This window comes from Salmo trutta, unplaced genomic scaffold (genome assembly GCF_901001165.1).
Source record: "Salmo trutta unplaced genomic scaffold, fSalTru1.1, whole genome shotgun sequence".
Lineage (NCBI taxonomy): Eukaryota > Metazoa > Chordata > Actinopteri > Salmoniformes > Salmonidae > Salmo > Salmo trutta.
In genome coordinates, this window is record NW_021822395.1 from 452400 (window position 1) to 473300 (window position 20901).

General features: G+C 40.2%; 1 protein-coding gene across 1 annotated transcript; it reads left to right on the forward strand.

The window, feature by feature from the left end:
- The first annotated feature begins 298 nt into the window (after positions 1-298).
- On the forward strand, positions 299-20577 carry LOC115182109 (zinc finger protein 665). Its single transcript, XM_029743766.1, has 3 exons — positions 299-416; positions 10252-11884; positions 19314-20577. Exons 1-2 carry the CDS (start codon positions 299-301, stop codon positions 11847-11849), a joined length of 1716 nt encoding a protein of 571 aa, XP_029599626.1. The 3' UTR covers positions 11850-11884; positions 19314-20577.
- Positions 20578-20901: the final 324 nt, after the last annotated feature.

The following is a 20901-nucleotide window of genomic DNA, read 5'->3' on the forward strand; positions in this document are numbered from 1 at the left end:
TCCCCTTTCTCCCTCAGTACATTTGCATAATACTAATATGTTAATATGAATAAGGATATTTCAGGTTAGAAGCCAAGATAATAAATCTAATGTATTTTTAGAGAATAGAGAAAGCGCAAGAACTGTCAAGTCAATAACTTTTTGTGTCCGTTTCTCTTTATTACTACAGGCCGACTCAGATTGTCTGAGGCCGGTAACATCAACAGTGAGGACAAACCCAGCCTGCCTCTCTCCTTCCACACTGAGTCCAAACCTACAGTCACTGGGTCCTGATTGTGACAGTGGAGACCAGTTTGCAATGCAGGATCCAGAGATGACATCAGTGAAGCTGGAAGACTGCAGTCAAACACTGGAGCTAAATGTCAACATTAAAGATGAAGAAGAGGAGGAGAAGATTGGAAAATCTGTTAGTCATGGTAAGAGCAGGTTCTGTCTATAAGTTATCTTCATAAGTTAGACCTCCACAAGTTATGACCCAGTCTGTTGCTCGGTTGAATTCTGTAATTCAACATCACACATCCATGAACAACTGGTCTATCTGGAGTGATCAGAGAGTAGACTAAAGAAGTGAAGAAGACAAACTGACAGTGTTTTGAAGTTGTATGAAATGAGTCTGTAGTTACTAGGCTTGGGTGGTATACTGTATACCAGGGTATTTGGAAAATGCCACGGGATGGTTTTTCAATATCGTTGAAAGTATTTATTTGATTTAAAAAAATGTTAATATTTGTATAAGGTCACCCTTGGAGCCTTTTTCCTAAAAGTTTTTTTCCTAGGTTCCTCCATTCTAGGGAGTTTTTCTTAGCCACCGTGCTTCTACATCTGCATTGCTTGCTCTTTGGGGTCTTCGGCTGGGTTCCTGTAAAGCACTTTGTGACAACTGCTGATGTAAAAAGGGCTCCTTAAAATACATTTGATTGATATGTACAGTTGAAGTTGGAAGTTTACATACACCTTAGCCAAATACATATAAACTCAGTTTTTCACAATTCCTGACATTTAATCATAGTAAAAATGCCCTGTCTTAGTTCAGTTAGGATCACCACTTTATTTTAAGAATGTGAAATGTCAGAATAATAGTAGAGAGAATTATTTATTTCAGATTTTATTTCTTTCATCACATTCCCAGTGGGTCAGAAGTTTACATACACTCAATTAGTATTTGGTAGCATTGCCTTTACATTGTTTAACTTGGGTCAAACGTTTCGGGTAGCCTTCCACAAGCTTCCCACAATAAGTAGGGTGAATTTTGGCCCATTCCTCCTGACAGAGCTGGTGTAACTGAGTCAGGTTTGTAGGCCTTGCTCGCACATGCTTTTTCAGTTCTGCCCACACATTTTCTATAGGATTGAGGTCAGGGCTTTGTGATGGCCACTCCAATACCTTGACTTTGTTGTCCTTAAGCCATTTTGCCACAACTTTGGAAGTATGCTTGGGGTCATTGTCCATTTGGAAGACCCATTAGCGACCAAGCTTTAACTTCCTGACTGATGTCTTGAGATGTTGCTTCAATATATGCACATCATTTTCCATCCTCATGATGCCATCTATTTTGTGAAGTGCACGAGTCCCACCTGCAGCAAATTACCCTCACAACCACAACATGATGCTGCCACCCCCGTGCTTCACGGTTGGGATGGTGTTCTTCGGCTTGCAAGCCTCCCCCTTTTTCCTTCAAACATAACGATGGTCATTATGGCCAAACAGTTCCATTTTTGTTTCATCAGACCAAGAGGACATTTCTCCAAAAAGTACGATCTTTATCCCCATGTGCAATTGCAAACCATAGTCTGGCTTTTTTATGGCGGTTTTGGAGCAGTGGCTTCTTCCTTGCTGAGCGGCCTTTCAGGTTATGTCGATATAGGACTCGTTTTACTGTGGATATAGATACTTTTGTACCTGTTTCCTCCAGCATCCTCACAAGGTCCTTTGCTGTTGTTCTGGGATTGATTTGTTATTTTCGCACCAAAGTACATTCATCTCTAGGAGACAGAACGCGTTCCTTCCTGAGCAGTATGACGGCTGCGTGGTCCCATGGTGTTTATACTTGTGTACTATTGTATTAACAGATGAACGTGGTACCTTCAGGCGTTTGGAAATTGCTCCCAAGGATGATCCAGACTTGTGGAGGTCTACAATTTTTTTCTAAAGTCTTGGCTGATTTCTTTTGATTTTCCCATGATGTCAAGCGAAGAGGCACTGAGTTTGCAGGTAGGCCTTGAAATACATCCACAGGTACACCTCCAATTGACTCAAATTATGTCAATTAGCCTACCAGAAGCTTCTAAAGTCATGACATAATTTTCTGAAATTTTCCAAGCTGTTTAAAGGCACAGTCAACTTAGTGTATGTAAACTTCTGACCCACTGGAATTGTGATACAGTGAATTATAAGTGAAATAATCTGTCTGTAAACAATTGTTGGAAAAATGACTTGTGTCACGCACAAAGTGGATGTCCTAACCGACCAAAACTATAGTTTGTTTACAAGAAATTTGTGGAGTGGTTGAAAAACGAGTTTTAATGACTCCAACCTAATTGTATGTGAACTTCCGACTTCAACTGTACACTGAGAGTTCAAAACATGTTAATATTGAGTTGCACCCCCCCACAGAACATGGAGCATGGACTCTAGGGCTGACCCCATTTAGTCGATTATTTGGTCGATAGGCTGTTGGTCCACAAACATTTCTTAGGTCGAGCAGTAGCAAATATAAAAAAATGTAAATTCATGGTGTACGAGAGACCTGTTTGATTCACGCCTGTCTGAGTGGACTAATCCATTGCGGAGGCTGTGGGGATGGCGCAGTCCATCACTCTAAGACATGTGCTACTGAAATTGTCTATGGTTATATTATGTAAGAACAATGGTGCATCACTAATAAAAAAAAGTTGTATTTTATAACAAATGCACTTTTTCCTGTGTTGGATAGTGGTCGCTGTCTGTGGTTCTGAAACACATCAATGCGCTTGGGAGAAATGTTGTCAGTAGTTTGTAGAATAAAACAAAAATGTTAATTTTACCAAAACATACCTATAAACAGTCAAACAACTGAAACTGATAATTATGCAGTGGTCTCTTAATTTTTTCCAGAGCTGTATATCAACAGAAATAATACAGATCCTGCTTGTGTTGCCTGTTTGAGTGTTTGTTTAATAGCCTACTGATTCCATGGGCACCGAGCCTCACGCAACCACATGTTGGATAAACAATTTCACCAATTCGGCTGTTTGTAGTCTTTGCTAAGCTGTAATAAACTTTCTCTCTCTGATAAAACAGCCTCTCTGGTATTATTTATGATTCATTTAGTGACAGAAAAATAATAATAATAATAGCCTTCCTTTTTCTTGATATTTCTTGAATATCACTATTATTATGATCATCATTATGATAATAGGTAATGGCGTTATCATTGGTAGGCTTAGTATAATAGCCTTGTATAACCACCATCCAGCTGTAGTCCTAAGAGCGCATCCTTTAAAGTCTTAATACCGTAACTTACTTAGGCCTGTATTTCAATACTTATATAGTCTACTGTATCAATCAGTCATGAATTCATTCATGTCATCACACAGCATACCAGTCATTCATGATTTTAAATGGAATCAAGCATTTTAGTTTTAAAATCAAATAAAAAAGCAACACTTGAATAATTAGCGTAAACAATAAATAAACCGTTCCTTTTCGGAAATTGCTTTCACGAATGTGACTGTTGTTAGTCTTTGCTGTAATAAAGGCATAACATTTTATTTTTTTACAACAGACTCTCCGGTCCGCTTATAATTTATTTTGTGTTGTTTACATTGTTGCAAACGGTCAGAAAAAGGATATTGTAATCTAACAGCACCTGTTTGGCTCACATAATATGCCGACAGCGTTTGCTCCTTACCTCATTTGTCTTGATCTCCAGTTTTTTCCACAACTAGTCACATGTATTCCATACATCTGACTTCGCCTTTACCTCCTGAGCAACCAGTAAACATTCTCCAGTTTCGAGTTTGTCACTTTGTCGTGTCTTTGGCATCACAGTCTTCCCTGTGGCTCAGTTGGTAGAGCATGGTGTTTGCAACGCCAGCATGGTGTGTGCAACGCCAGGGTTGTGGGTTCGATTCCCACGGGGTGCCAGTACAAAAAAAATGCATGAAATGAAAATGAAATGTATGCATTCACTACTGTAAGTCGCTCTGGATAAGAGCGTCTGCTAAATGATTAAAATGTAAATGTAAAAAAATCAGTACGCCTGGTACCTGCTACCGTTCAAAGGCACTTGCATTTGTCTTCCCTGTGGCTCAGTTGGTAGAGCATGGTGTTTGCAACGCCAGCATGGTGTGTGCAACGCCAGGGTTGTGGGTTCGATTCCCACGGGGGCCCAGTACAAACAAAAAAAAAAAATTATGAAATGTATGCATTCACTACTGTAAGTCACTCTGGATAAGAGCGTCTGCTAAATGACTAAAATGTAAAATGTATTAAAACTGAAGACTTATTTTTATCTAATAACTCTCTGTAATTATTATTACGCGATTAAAGTAATTAATCATGTAACTGTAATTAACTAGGAAGTCGGGCACCAAGGAAAATATTCAGATTACAAAGTTATAATTTTCCTAATGTAACATTTCAGTTATTTTAATATCTGATCAATTAGTCTTCGAATGGTTATCTGCACGAACCCAGTCTTCACTATGAGTCATCCATACATCAATTGTCTTAAATGATTTATTTACTAACTAAGTAATCACAGAAATGCATAAACAAACAGTAGATATAGTTACAAGGAAATGATAGTGGAGTTTCCCTAGCGGGATAAACCGGTATCGCGGCTTGGTGGGCAAAAGGGAAGTGGGGGTCGACAGATAAGACACTACAAAGTCGATAATTATAACAATTGAAATGCTAATCCTTTGCACATGAATGCTCACTCATTCGGGAATAATTGCAATCAATATATATATTTACGCTCAGTGTGTCGTCCTGATCTCTGTTGGAAAGTTTGTTTCTGTTGGAGAGTTTGTCCACCCTCTCTCTCTCTGCCGTGGTTAGAATGGATAGTGCAGAGTAACATTCAGCAAAGTCGTTATAGAATAGATGTTTCGGCGGTTGTCGGTCTTCGCGTTCAATGATACCGAATTCCTAGCTGCAGACTAGTAATTAGTATCAAAGATTTGTTCTTATTCTGTCGGTTATATAGTCTAAGAGTTTAGCCGCGTGGTATGGTTGAGAAATGCATGGTCTCTACTCAAACCTTAGCCCTCTGTGATGAGGTACTGGTCTACAACCTTAGCCCTCTCGTGGGTGTTGAGGTAAGCTAGTCTGAAATGGGAAAACCCAGGTGGGGGTTTTATTCGGAACATAGAAAAGGGCTGTCCCATGACGCCGGGTCCTGCCTGTGCAAAGGGAATTGGAGTTTCCTTCATTAAACAGTCTAAAATCACATTACATCATTTCACAAATAGTTTCATCTTTACTCATTCATTTTATACAACAATTAGATGTAAGCCTCATAACTGAGACTCTTGTATAAACAGGGTTATGGTAATGTGGCTGTATTGTCTCTCATGAGTTTCACAAAATTGTACCAAACAGACCAGATCGTAGCTGGATTCTTCCCCGACCGTGTATACATTCTCCAGAACATGAATATTGTTCAGTTCTCACGTTCTGTGCTGTGGAAGAAATTCATTTGTTCTCTCTATGAAACTCACTCTCTCTCTCTATACTGTCTGGCCATGAGGAAGAATCTCCTCCAGGAATTTACAACCTCTCTGACCACAGTAGCCTGGGTGTAGGAGAGAGAGAGAGAGGGGGATGGTGCAGAGGTAGGGGGATGGTGCTCGCTGTGTCCAAAGAGGGCAACGTCATGACAAAGTCCTCCTCATCAATTTTGCTGTTATGATGTTCTGAGTTTGTTTATGTGATTATGATATGCTCTAGGTTAGGCCCTATTGGTCATGTGCATGCGATGCATACATATCTCTCATAAATAGAGTAAGGGTTGAGGGAATAGGGAATGCTTTTCCTAAACAAATGAGGGATTTCGGTAACAGAAATGTTCTGTCAGAAATGGGTGTAATTATGTTGCAGCTTCAGCAACACGGACAGCGCGATAAACACTGTTGATGTTCTGTGGTGGTTGGTGCAGCAGGGAGGAGAGTGAGACAATGGGTGCTAGTCACAGTCACTCACTGTTTATAAATGAAATAAAAAGTCTGAGCCCAGCCAGGCACGATCAAAACACTTGTGGTTGGACTCCCTCTAGTCATTTGTGTGTCTTAATTATTTCATCAAACAGTGCACTTAAACCATCAGAAACGCTCAGTGCATATGGTTGATTTGATTAAAACACAACAGATGTGTCAGTGCATTCGGAAAGTATTCAGACCCCTTGACTTTTTACACATTTTGTTACATTACAGCCTTATTCTAAAATGGATTAAATAAATAAATAAAAAGCCTCATCAGTCTATACACAATAACCCACAAGGACAAAGCGAAAACAGGTTAAGACATTTATGCTAATTTAAAAACAGAAATACCTTATTTACATAACTATTCAGACCCTTTGATATGAGACTCGAAATTGAGCTCAGATACATTGTTTCCGTTGATCATTCTTGATATGTTTCTACAACTTGATTGGAGTCCACCTGTGGTAAATTCAATTGAGTAGGCACATGTCTATGCAAGGTCCCACAGTTAACAGTGTATGTCAGAGCAAAAACCAAAGCCTCTCCTCAGTTAAAGGCATGAAATCCGTCTTGGAGTTGGCCGAAAGGCACCTAAAGACTCTCAGACCATGCGAAACAAGATTCTCTGGTCTGATGTTACCAATATTGAAGTCTTTGGCCTGAATGCCAAGCGTCACATCTGGAGGAAACCCGGCACCATCCTTACGGTGAAGCATGGTGGTGGCAGCATCATGCTGTAGGGCTGTTTTCTGCACCATGGACTGGGAGACTAGTCAGGATCGATGGAAAGACAAACAGAGTAAAGAACATAAAGCTCCTTGGTGAAAACCTGCTCAGGACCTCAGACTGGGGTGAAGGTTCACCTTCCAACAGGACAACGACCGTAAGCATACAGTCAAGACAACACAGGAGTGGCTTCAGGACAAGTCTCTCAATGTCCTTGAGTTGCCCAGACAGAGCACGGATTTCAACCCGATCGAACATCTCTGGAGAGACCTGAAAATAGCTGTCCAACCTGACAGAGCTTGGGAGGATCTGCAGAGAAGAATGGGAGAAACTCCCCAAATACAGGTGTACCAAGCTTGTAGCGTCATACCGAAGAAGACTCGAGGCTGTAATAGCTGTCAAAGGGGCTTCAACAAAGTACTGAGTTAAGCGTCTGAATTAGTGATATGACATTTTTGGCCGATACTGTTATCATATATTTTCCTTGCCCATAAAAAAGATACCGATAACCAATATTTACATTTTTTTGTGGCCTTTTAAACATTCTAGTACAGTTAAATAGTTAACACACACACACAGACGCAGCGGTCTAAGGCACTGCATCTCAGTGCAAGAGTCTTAACAACATCCCCTGGTTTGAATCCAGGCTGTATCACATCCGGCTGCGCACAATTGGCCTGGTGTCGTCTGGGCAGTCATTGTAAATAATAATTTGTTCTTAACTGACTTGCCTAGTTAAATAAAGGTTACACACACACACACACTGGCCCAAAAGTTATTTTGTTGGCATTTAAGTATATCCCCATTACCAGTAAAACATAATCAAAACCTATTTATTTGACTTACTTGCTGTTCTGTTTCGTTGTTCAGTTGTTTCATTCTCAACCAGGATTTCTATGAAACGCAGTTTGGGTCTTTGCGTGTCAAAAAAGATACATGTCAAATAACACTATTTGACGTGTCAAATAAGCTTGTTGACCAATCAGGACCTGAATATGACTGCACGTCACAATAATTTTACGCATTCATACATTTTTTACGTAGTTATTACACATTGATTACACTATCACTCGTATTTCATATGTCACAACGATTCATTGATACGTATGCTATGATGCTGGTAAAGTTGTCTCGCGCAGGTACAGTGCTGGTCAGAAGAGAAAAAAAAAGCCAGCTAGCTCATGGATGCAAACAATGTTCTTCCCCCAAAACATAGCAAAACGACATTTGTTTTAGTAGCTAAAGTTAGCTAGCTAACTATATAGCTAGGTGTCATCTAAAATAACCCTAATTTATAAGACTGTTCTTATTTGATTAATGGTGGTCGGACCCATCTATGTGTAGTTAGCCACAATAAGGATTAGCCACAATAGTGGACTTTGCGGTTAGCCTTCAAAATAAAGGTATGGCATAATTCTACTATTTGTATTAATTTGCATCACTGTCAATGACATTTTATTTTGTAGGCAAACCGCAAATTCCACTATTGTGCCTAATCCTTATTGTGGCTAGCTTCACAACACATAACCCAGTCCGGTCGAGCCTCACTAGCCAGATGAAGCTAGCTGGCTGCTTATAACGTTAGCTTTGGGCAACAGGGTTAAGTAGCTGGCTAGCTGTTTATTTTCATGAACTGAAGTTCAAATTAATAAGCGAACCACAAGTGATAACCTAGCTAATACTTACTCACAAGGATTCCTAAATCATTGCTAAGATTAATGACTGCAGTTTCTACTGGTCATTGTTTTCAGGCTGGTTGTATTGGCGCTAACTCGTTACCAAGCTAAAGCTAGCTAGCTACCCACCCCAGAAGTTGTGGTCGAACAAATTATGCTTTATCACCAACGCAGTAATAAACACATCTTTCGCGGCCGGTGTTTGCAGACTTTTTTGTACAGCGCTACTGTATATTTTTTGACACGCAAAGACCCAAACGGCGTTCCATAGTATGTATGTCGAGAAGCAGTGACTCTTACTGTGTAACTCCGGTAGTGCAACAGTAGTGCTCGACCAGTTGGCAAAAGCCAACATAACCCACGACAGAGAACGGTTGATTGTCAAGGCAATGAATTCCATTATCTTAGCTTTAATGGATTTCGCCTTTGAGTTGTCTCGCTGAAATTGTCTTACTCTTTCAAATGACTGCTCAACTTGTTGACCGCTCGATCCACAGACATTGTGTGGGCTAGGAATGCGATGTCGCACGTGTACATTTTTTTTTACATTTTAGTCATTTAGCAGACGTTCTTATCCAGAGCGACTTACAGTAGTGAATGCATACATTTCATTTCATATATATACATATTTTTTTCATACTGGCCCCCGTGGGAATCGAACCCACAACCCTGGTGTTGCAAACACCATGCTCTACCAACTGAGCTACAGGGAAGGCTAGGTGTAGCTTCATTTTACGTGGCGTCATTACGTAGGTATGCACGGTAGCTTTGACATTGGTTTTTAACATTGGCGTTAAACTAGACATCAGGCCTACCGATGTTGGCATTTTTAGCTAGTATCGACAGATTCCGATATGTTCACCGATATATCGTGCATCCCTAGTCTGAATACTTATGTAAATGTGATATTTCTGTTTTTTATTATTTATACATTTCTAAAAAACAGTTTTGCTTTGTCATTATGGGGTAATATGTGTAGATTGATGAGAAATAACAAACAATGTAATCCATTTTAGAATAAGGCTGTAACGTAACAAAATGTGGAAAAAGTCTAGGGGTCTGAATAATTTCCGAATGCACTGGAGAAATACACGTTTCAACATTTTTGACCAATCGATTAGTTGAAAGAACAGACTACTCTTTGTCAACCACATATTTTTGTTGTTGTTGGGGACAGCCATAATGGACACTACAAGGTGTCGAAAGCATTGCACAGGGAGGCTGGCCCATGTTGACTCAAATGCTTCCCACAGTTGTGTTAAGTTGGTTGGATGTCCTTTGGGTGGTGGACCATTCTTGATACATAAGTTAAACTGTTCAGCGTCAACCCAGCAGCATTGGAGGTCTTGACACAAACCGGTGCGCCTGGCACATACTACCATACCCCATTCAAAGGCACTTAAATCTTTTGTCTTGCCCATTCACCCTCTGAATAGCACACATACACAATCCATGTCTCACCTGTATCAAGGTTTAAAAATCCTGATTTAACCTGTCTCCTCCCCTTCATCTACACTGATTTAACAAGTGATATCAATAAGGGATCAAAGCTTGCACCTGGTCAGTCTATGTCATGGAATGAGCAGGTGTTCGTAAAGTTTTGCCCATTCTGCGTATGTCACAAAAACTTGACTTTTTTTCTCCTGATGCTGTTCACACAGGTGACGTTGAGACATTCTCTACATCCAGAAAGCAGCAGGAAGATCACAGAGCTAAGAGGTCTCACTACTGCCCACATTGTGAGGAGATTTTCCCAATTCTATCAAAGCTAAAAATACACCTAAAAATACACACAGGAGAGAATCTGTATTCCTGCACTGACTGTGGGAAGAGTTTCACAACATCAAGGGCTCTGACAGTTCATCAGACATGGCACATGGGATTGAAGTCTTTCTGCTGCTCTGACTGTGGAAAGAGTTTCACAACATCAAGGGCTCTGACAGTTCATCAGAGAGTGCACACAGGAGAGAAGCCTTACTCCTGCTCCGACTGTGAAAAGAGTTTCTCCCGATTGGATAAGTTAAATAGGCACCAGCTAATACATACAGGAGAAAAGTCTTACTTCTGCTCTGACTGTGGGAATTGTTTCGCCCAATTTAATACCTTAAAATCTCACCAGCGTATGCACACAGGAGAGAAGCCTTACTCCTGCTCTGACTGTGGGAAGAGTTTCTCTCAACTGGGAAGCTTACAAACACACCAGCGTATTCATACGGGAGAGAAGCCTTACTCCTGTTCTGACTGTGGGAAGAGCTTTAGAACATCAGGGGCTCTGACAGTTCATCAGAGCGTGCACACTGGAGAGAAGCCTTACTCCTGCTCTGACTGTGGGTGCAGATTCTCTCAACGGAGAAACTTAAAAAACCACCAACATATACACACAGGAGAGAAGCCTTACTCTTGCTCTGACTGTGGAAAATGCTTCACAACATCATATGAGCTAACAGTTCACCGGAGAACACACACAGGAGAGAATCCTTACTTCTGCTCTGACTGTGGGAAGAGTTTCTCCCTATTGGATACCTTAATCAAACATGAACGTATACATACAGGAGAAAAGCCTTACTCCTGCTCTGACTGTGGGAAGAGTTTCTCTCAACAGAGTAACTTAAAAAGACACCAACGTTCACATACAGGAGAAAAGCCTTACTCCTGCTCAGACTGTGAAAAGAGTTTTTCCCAATTGGATAAGTTAAATAGTCACAAGCGAATACATACAGGAGAGAAGCCTTACTCCTGCTCTGACTGTGGGCAAAATTTCTCCCAATACAGCAGCTTAAAGAAACACCAACGTATACACACAGGAGAAAAGCCTTACTTCTGCTCTGACTGTGGAAAATGCTTCACAACATCATCTGAGCTAACAGTTCACCAGAGAACACACACAGGAGAGAAGCCTTACTTCTGCTCTGACTGTGGAAAATGCTTCAAAACATCATCTGAGGTAACAGTTCACCAGAGAACGCACACAGGAGAAAAGCCTTACTCCTGTGCTGAATGTGGGAAGAGTTTCTCTCAACAGAGCAACTTAAAAAAACACCAATGTTTACATGCAGGAGAAAAGCCTCACTTCTGCTCTGACTGTGGGAATTGTTTCACCCAATTATATACCTTAACATGTCACCAGCGTATACATACAGGAGAGAAGCCTTACTCCTGCTCTGACTGTGGGAAAAATTTCTCTCAACACAGCAGCTTAAAGAAACACCAACGTATACATACAGGAGAGAAGCTTCATCAGTTCTCTCAGACCAGCTAAGATTAAAGTCCATCACTTAATTCTCATGTCATAAAGTAAGTGGTAACAGTGAATTGGATCCTGTTGTTTCTCACTGTGTGAACTGTGTAGAGGAAAGGGAGAATTATAGAATGTTAGCCTCTCTTTACTAATCAGTGTGCACCTTGTCAGTTTTGGTGTGTTTTGTTAGCTTCTACTGTAAAGATATTGAGATGACCTTGGATTTGTCCTTAGGGTTGAATACCCTCTGCGGTTTCTCTTGTTGAAACAACGGAGTCTGATGGTTGACTGTGTGGTACTGCTTCCCTCTGCAGTTTTCTGTGGGAAATGGAAATGGAAGGCCCTCCCTTCAGTTAAATATATTTTTACCCGACCCTCCCCGAACACTTGAAAAAAAACACAAATGACCCTCCCCTATACCCAAAATAATAATTGAAATATAAAGTGGATTGCAGAGTGTTTACCCTCACTCCTAGGACAGACCAGAGCCTTAGATATGCAGTTTTAGAAACTGTTCTTCATTTTGTAAGCGTTACATGGCAAAGTAGCCAGAAGGTTGTGGATTCGCAGAACACCGTGGATAAGGGTAGGGGTGAACATACAGGTCCCTCCACTAAGATTGTGACCCTTGGTAAATATGAGCAAAACAGGCTGTGAAAAAATGTCTTTGCTGTTTATCCTCTTGGTGTTTCATTAAAAATAATCACCAAAATCTAACCTTTAATTAAAGTAAAATTATTGAAAAAAATACATGTGAAATAAATGTTTTTCTTCAAAACATGTGTGCCACAATTATTGGCACCCCTAGAAATTATTATGAGTAAAATCTAACGAAGTATATTCCCATTCATATTTTATGTTCTTAAGTTCACCTGAGTGATTAGGAACACTTAAGTGGTAAGCCATGACTTCCTGTTTCACTGGGGTATAAATATATGGTGACACACAGGCCAAGTTCCCATAGTCATCCATCACTATGGCAAAGACCACAGAATACAGTGATGATGTGCGACAAAAGGTTGTTGAGCTGCACAAGTCAGGAAATGGCTATAAGAAAATAGCTCAACGGTTGAAAATGCCCATTTCCACTATCTATATTGACCCCACGTACAGTGAGGAGGATGGTTTGAGTGGCCAAAAAATCTCCAAGGATCACAGCTGGAAAATTGCAAACAGTTGGGTCTTGGGGTCAGAAAGTATCCAAAACTACAATCAGACGCCACCTACATAAACACAATTTGTTTGGGTGGGTTGCCATAAAAACGCCTTTGCTGTCATCAAACAACAAACTCAAGCGCCTACAGTTTGCCAAACTTTACTGGAACTTTCAATGGGACCGGGTTCTATGGTCAGATGAGACCAAAATAGAGCTTTTTGGAAACAAACACCAGAGGTGGGTTTGGTGTAGACAGAAAGATAGCCATGCAGAGAAGTACCTCATCCCCACTGTGTTTTTCTTCCAAAGGCCCTGGACCACTTGATAGGATACATGGTATCATGGACTCCATCAAGTACCAGCAGATATTAAATCTAAACCGGACTGCCTCTGCTAGGAAGCTTAAATGGGCCGTGGTTGGATCTTCCAGCAGGACAATGATCCAAAGCACACCTCAAAATCAACACAAAAAATGGTTCACTGACCAAAGAATCAAGGTTTTGTCATGGCCATCCCAGTCCCCTGAACTGAACCCCATAGAAAACCTGTGGGATGAGCTGATGAGGAGAATCCACAAGTGTGGGCCTCGGAATCTGAAGGATCTGGACAGATTCTGTATGGAGGAATGGTCTCAGATCCCTTGCCATGTGTTCTCCAACCTCATTACCTATTATAGGAGAAGACTTAGAGCTGTTATCTTGGCAAAGGAAGGTTGCACAAGGTATTGAATGAAGGGGTGTCAATAATTGTGGCACACATACACTATCATTCAAAAGTTTAGGGTCACTTAGAAATGTCCTTGTTTTTGAAAGAAAAGCACATTTTTTGCCCATTTAAATAACATAAAATTGATCAGAAATACAGTGTAGACATTGTTAATGTTGTAAATGACTATTACAGCTGGAAACGGCAGATTTTTAAGGGAATATCTACGTAGGTGTACAGAGGCCCATTATCAGCAACTATCACTCCTGTGTTCCAATGGCACATTGTGTTAGCTAATCCAAATGTATCATTGTAAAAGGCTAATTGATCATTAGAAAACCCTTTTGCAATTATGTTAGCACAGCTGAAAACTGTTGTCCTGATTAAAGAAGCAATAAAACTGGCTTTCATTAGACTAGTTGAGTATCTGGAGCATCAACATTTGTAGGTTCGATTACATGCTCAAAATGGACGGAAACAAATAACTTTCTTCTGAAACTCGTCAGTCTATTCTTGTTCTGAGAAATTAAGGCTATTCCATGCGAGAAATTGCCAAGAAACTGAAGATGTCGTACAAAACTGTGTACTACTCCCTTCAGAGAACAGCGCAAACTGGCTCTAACCAAAATAGAAAGAGTGGTAGGCCCTGGTGCACAACTGAGCAAGAGGACAAGTACATTAGAGTGTCTAGTTTGAGAAACAGATGCCTCACAAGTCCTCAACTGGCAATTCATTAAATAGTACCCGCAAAACACCAGTCTCAACGTCAACAGTGAAGAGGCTACTCCGGGATGCTGGCCTTCTAGGCAGAGTTGCAAAGAAAAAGCCATATCTCAGACTGGCCAATAAAAATAAAAGATTAAGATGGGCAAAAGAACACAGACACCTTTAACCGCAGGACTACCATGCTAAAAAAAGTTGTTTTGCACGCCCTCTCATGTACAATGGCTTTAGCATAGTCTAAGATTGGAACCGTGCTAAAGTTTACTATCAACTGTAAAAATGTTGTTTAACAGAACCAGTTACAACTGAAGTATCTGACATCAATAAATGTCATCAGGCAGGCCTACAGTGCATTCAGAAAGTTTTCAGACCACTTCCCTTTTTCCACATTTTGTTATGTTACAACCTTATTCTAAAATTGATTAAATAAAACATTTTCTTTATCAATCTTCACGCAATACCCCATAATGACAAAGAGAAAACAACAGGTTTTTAGACATTTTTGCAAATTTCTTACAAATTAACAACAGATACCTTATTTACATAAGTATTCAGAATATTTGTTGTGAGACTCGAAATTGAGCTCATGTGCATCTTGTTTCCATTGATCGTCCTTGAGATGTTTCTACAATTTGATTGTAGTCCACCTGTGCAAAATTCAATTGATTGGGCATGATTTTGAAAGGCACTATATAAGGTCCCACAGTTGACCGTGCATGTCAGAGCAAAAACCAAGCCATGAGGTCGAAGGAATTGTCCGTAGAGCTCAGAGACAGGATTGTGTTGAGGTACAGATCTGGGAAAGGGTACCAAAAAATGTCTGCAGCATTGAAGGTCCCCAAGAACACAGTGGCCGCCATCATATTTAAATGGAAGAAGTTTGGGATCACCACGTCTCTTCCTAGAGCTGGCCGTCCTGCCAAACTAAGCAATCAGGGGAGAAGGGCCTAGGTCTCGGTGGTGACCAAGAACCCAATGGTCACTCTGACAGAGCTCCAGAGTTCCTCTGTGGAGATGGGAGAATCTCCCAGAAGGACAACCATCTCAGCAGACCTCCACAAATCACAGAAGCCACTCCTCCAAAGTAAAAGGCACATGACAGCCTGCTTGGAGTTTGCCAAAAGGCACCTAAAGGACTCTCAGACTATGAGAAACAATATTCTCTTGTCTGATGAAACCAAGATTGAACTCTTTGGCCTGAATGCCAAACTTCACGTCTGGAGGAAATCTGGCACCTCCCTATGATGAAGCATGGTGGTGGCGGCATCATGCAATGGGGATGTTTTTCAACGGCAGGGACTTAGAGACTAGTCAGGATTGAAGGAAAGATGAACGGAGAACAGAGAGAGTACAGAGAGATCCTTGATGTAAATCTGCTCCAGAGCGCTCAGGATCTCAGACTGGGGGCGAAGGTTCACCTTCCAACAGGACAACAACCCTAAGCACACAGCTAAGACAACGCAGGAGTGGCTTCGGGACAAGTCTCTGAATGTCCTTGATTGGCCCAGCCAGAGCCCGGACTTGAACCCGATCGAACATCTCTGGAAAGACTTGAAAATAGCTGTGCAGCAACGCTTCCCATCGAAGGATCGAGGATCCCATCGAGGATCTGCACAGAAGAATGGGAGAAACTCACGAAATACAGGCGTACCAAGCTTGTAGTGTCATACCCAAGAAGACTCAAGGCTGTAATCACTGCCAAATATGCTTCAACAATGTACTGAGTAAAGGGTCTGAATATTTATGTAAATGTTTTTTTTTAAATTCTTAAAACCTTTTTTGCTTTGTCATTATGGGGTATTGTGTGGAGATTGATGAGAGTGAAGAAAAAAAACTATTTAACCCATTTTAGAATAACGCTGTAAAATAAGAAAATGTGGACAAATTCAAGGGGTCTTTATACTTTCCGAATGCATTGTATTTTATAGGCTATGCATTGGATAATGGCACAAAGCTCTAATCAAATTCAGAAATGTATATGCTTTTGAATGACATGTCTGGTTTCGTGGGAAGTACCGGGTTATCCGAAAGAAAAGTGATTTATTCTCTGGATGGGACATTTGTAAAATACCAGGAAAATATTCAACCCTAATGGTGATTGAAGGAATTTGCTGACAAAATATATGGATAGTTTACTATAATTTCATCTGTCAAACAGGTACAGGCCTTCCTCTTTTTTCTTAAATAAGGAGGAATATGCTCCAACACAAAGCGTTCTTATTGTTAGTAGCCTAAAGTCATTTTCATTTGAAGACCGTTTAAATGAATTAGACCTTGTGGAATTAGTCTACTTTCAGGACCCGTGCTCTGTCCATCTCCACAGCTGCAGCTTCATAGTAATGTAAGTTACTCTAATATGGCTTATTGTGAGGTCAATAACTCCAAAGAAATAGTTTCATTATATGCAATGAAACATATTGCTTTAATTCAAATCAATTATAGTCGTAGCTCTAGTTGTCCTCGTCTTCAGGTTCTCCCTCTCAAACTGAACAGGACATCAGTCGGCCTAGTCCGCGCCACAGATTATTTAAATTTTTTACACCCTCACACCTCCTGAAATCAAATCAAATGTTATTTGTCAAATGCGCTGAATACAACAGGTGTAGACATTACAGTGAAATGCTTAATTACAAGCCCATAACCAACAATGCAGTTTTAAGAAAGTGCCACCGTACACAGCACAGTTATGGGTAGGTAGCACAAAGGGTTTACCTCAGCAAGAACAGGGAAGGCCGGGGCTCATGCTTACATTTTTATTTGTTTTATTTAACTAGGCAAGTCAGTTAAATAGCATGCTATAGAGGCAATGTATGGTATCACTGTATAAGTGAGTTAGCTAGCATGCTCTATTTGTAATGTATGTTATTGCTTTATAAGTGAGTTAGCTAGCATGATTCATGTAATATGTTATTGCTCTATAAGTGAGTTAGCTAGCATGCTTTTTTTAAATTTAAAATTGTATTTTTTAAATGCAATAAAGGTAATATGTTATTGCTCTATAAATGAGTTAGCTAGCATGCTATAAATGTAATGTATGTTATTGCTCTATTAGTGAGTCAGCTAGCATGCTCTAGGTGTAATGTATGTTATTGCTGTATAAGTGAGTCAGCTAGCATGCTCTAGGTGTAATGTATGTTATTGCTCTTAGTGAGTCAGCTAGCATGCTCTAGGTGTAATGTATGTTATTGCTCTTAGTGAGTCAGCTAGCATGCTCTAGGTGTAATGTATGTTATTGCTGTATAAGTGAGTCAGCTAGCATGCTCTAGGTGTAATGTATGTTATTGCTGTATAAGTGAGTCAGCTAGCATGCTCTAGATGTAATGTATGTTATTGCTGTATAAGTGAGTCAGCTAGCATGCTCTAGGTGTAATGTATGTTCTTGCTCTATTAGTGAGTCAGCTAGCATGCTCTAGATGTAATGCATGCTCTAGGTGTAATGTATGTTATTGCTGTATAAGTGAGTTAGCTAGCATGCTCTAGGTGTAATGTATGTTATTGCTGTATAAGTGAGTTAGCTAGCATGCTCTAGGTGTAATGTATGTTATTGCTCTTAGTGAGTCAGCTAGCATGCTCTAGATGTAATGTATGTTATTGCTGTATAAGTGAGTCAGCTAGCATGCTCTAGGTGTAATGTATGTTATTGCTGTATAAGTGAGTCAGCTAGCATGCTCTAGGTGTAATGTATGTTATTGCTGTATAAGTGAGTCAGCTAGCATGCTCTAGGTGTAATGTATGTTATTGCTCTATTAGTGAGTCAGCTAGCATGCTCTAGATGTAATGCATGCTCTAGGTGTAATGTATGTTATTGCTGTATAAGTGAGTTAGCTAGCATGCTCTAGGTGTAATGTATGTTATTGCTGTATAAGTGAGTTAGCTAGCATGCTCTAGGTGTAATGTATGTTATTGCTCTTAGTGAGTCAGCTAGCATGCTCTAGATGTAATGTATGTTATTGCTGTATAAGTGAGTCAGCTAGCATGCTCTAGGTGTAATGTATGTTATTGCTGTATAAGTGAGTCAGCTAGCATGCTCTAGATGTAATGTATGTTATTGCTGTATAAGTGAGTCAGCTAGCATGCTCTAGGTGTAATGTATGTTATTGCTCTTAGTGAGTCAGCTAGCATGCTCTAGGTGTAATGTATGTTATTGCTGTATAAGTGAGTCAGCTAGCATGCTATAGGTGTAATGTATGTTATTGCTCTTAGTGAGTCAGCTAGCATGCTCTAGGTGTAATGTATGTTATTGCTGTATAAGTGAGTCAGCTAGCATGCTATAGATGTAATGTATGTTATTGCTCTTAGTGAGTCAGCTAGCATGCTCTAGATGTAATGTATGTTATTGCTGCATAAGTGAGTCAGCTAGCATGCTCTAGGTGTAATGTATGTTATTGCTGTATAAGTGAGTAAACTAGCATGCTCTAGGTGTAATGTATGTTATTGCTGTATAAGTGAGTCAGCTAGCATGCTCTAGGTGTAATGTATGTTATTGCTGTATAAGTGAGTTAGCTAGCATGCTCTAGGTGTAATGTATGTTATTGCTGTATAAGTGAGTCAGCTAGCATGCTCTAGGTGTAATGTATGTTATTGCTGTATAAGTGAGTCAGCTAGCATGCTCTAGGTGTAATGTATGTTATTGCTGTATAAGTGAGTCAGCTAGCATGCTCTAGGTGTAATGTATGTTATTGCTCTATTAGTGAGTCAGCTAGCATGCTCTAGGTGTAATGTATGTTATTGCTGTATAAGTGAGTCAGCTAGCATGCTCTAGATGTAATGTATGTTATTGCTGTATAAGTGAGTTAGCTAGCATGCTCTAGAGGCAATGTACGGTATTGCTATATAAGTGAGTTAGCTAGCATGCGCTAGATGTAATGGCCGCATTAGCTAATACACTGTTGTTGTTACAGATTCATGCAATCGAGAGCCATCAACATCATTGAGCCATCAACATGATTGAGCCCTGCACATCTATGTAAGAGTGGCAGGTAGCCTAGCGGTTAGAGCGTTGGGCCAGTGAAAACAAAAGTGAAAAATCTGTCGACGTGCCCTTAACCAAGGCACTTAAGAATAAATTCTTATTTAAAATGACGACCTACCCCGGCCAAACCCGGACAACGCTGGGCCAATTGTGCGCCACCCTATGGGACTATCAATCACGGCCGGATGTGATGCAGCCTTGATTGGGAACGCCTATCCATTGCAGTGTAGCCTAGTTTTATATACACCATCCCAGCAGCGCAAAAACTAGGGAAGGAAGTCAATTTTCTTAGAAATATAACTTTGCACTGTGCTTCTTCGTGAATGGTCTTGGTATAGCCTCTGCCTATAGTATAGGCTATGGATCATGTTGGATTCTAACTACTTTATTGAACTTTGTATAGGAAAGTTACTGTGAGGCGAGTACAGAAGGTGTCTGTCCAGACACGTTTTGTTCTTGCTGTGTATTAATATTTCTAAGGATGGAGGTTAAGAGCAACAGGCTAGTCTCAGTTCCTGATAAGTTAGGTTAGTTTCTATGTAACTAGGGCAAGGAGAGAGGTGGAACTCAACATCGAGATGAGGACAACAGTTGAAGAGAGAAGAAACCTCTGGGAGGAGGGCAGCAGGGGCCCACCCCAACGACACTAACCACAGTCCTATCTCACACACCTCTCCGCTCACGCTGCTCTGGACTCAGGCAGGGCCATGACAATGTAATAAGTAAGAGGAACAGAGACTGATTGTTTATCTTAGAAGTGGTGAGTGGTGACTCCACCTAGTTGGAAGGTATAAATATATGCTTGTGTGACTTGTATGTTGTATTTGCAGCTGAAGCATCCAGTGGGTTTAATAAAGCTGGTTAGGGCTTTTACTAGTTGTCCATCTGCGTTTCTACACTGTTGGTTCAAAACTTAGCTTGATATTGCGGACCAAGCAGAGAATCAGGGATGAGGGGCATCATGAGATACTATAATATGCAACTAATTCTCAAACCCTGAGCAATGAGACATTTAATTGATTACAATTTACATGACCCTCCCGTGAATTTAATTTAAAAAATACTAAACCCTCCCCCATTTTCCGCCGGGTAACAATGGTGTACATTTAAATCTCTCCCTAAGAAACTTTTGCTTAATGATATACATACTTTGAAAAGACCACATGTTTATTAAATTGTCTTCTAAAACTTGATTTGTTATTTTAGTCATTGGTGATGAATGTATTTGGATAACTGCATTGAACTTGATTGATCTGCTCATGAAAAATATATATTCTAGATTCGTTTGTGCTGCTCAACCTATGGGTTATCTATACAGAAAATATGTTTTGGTTTAATTTATGTCATTCAAACTAATTTAAATGTATATGTACAGTTGAAGTCGGAAGTTTACATACACTTAGGTTGGAGTCATTAAAACTCGTTTTTCAACCACTCCACACATTTCTTGTTAACAAACTATAGTTTTGGCAAGTCAGTTAGGACATCTACTTTGTGCATCACACAAGTACATTTTT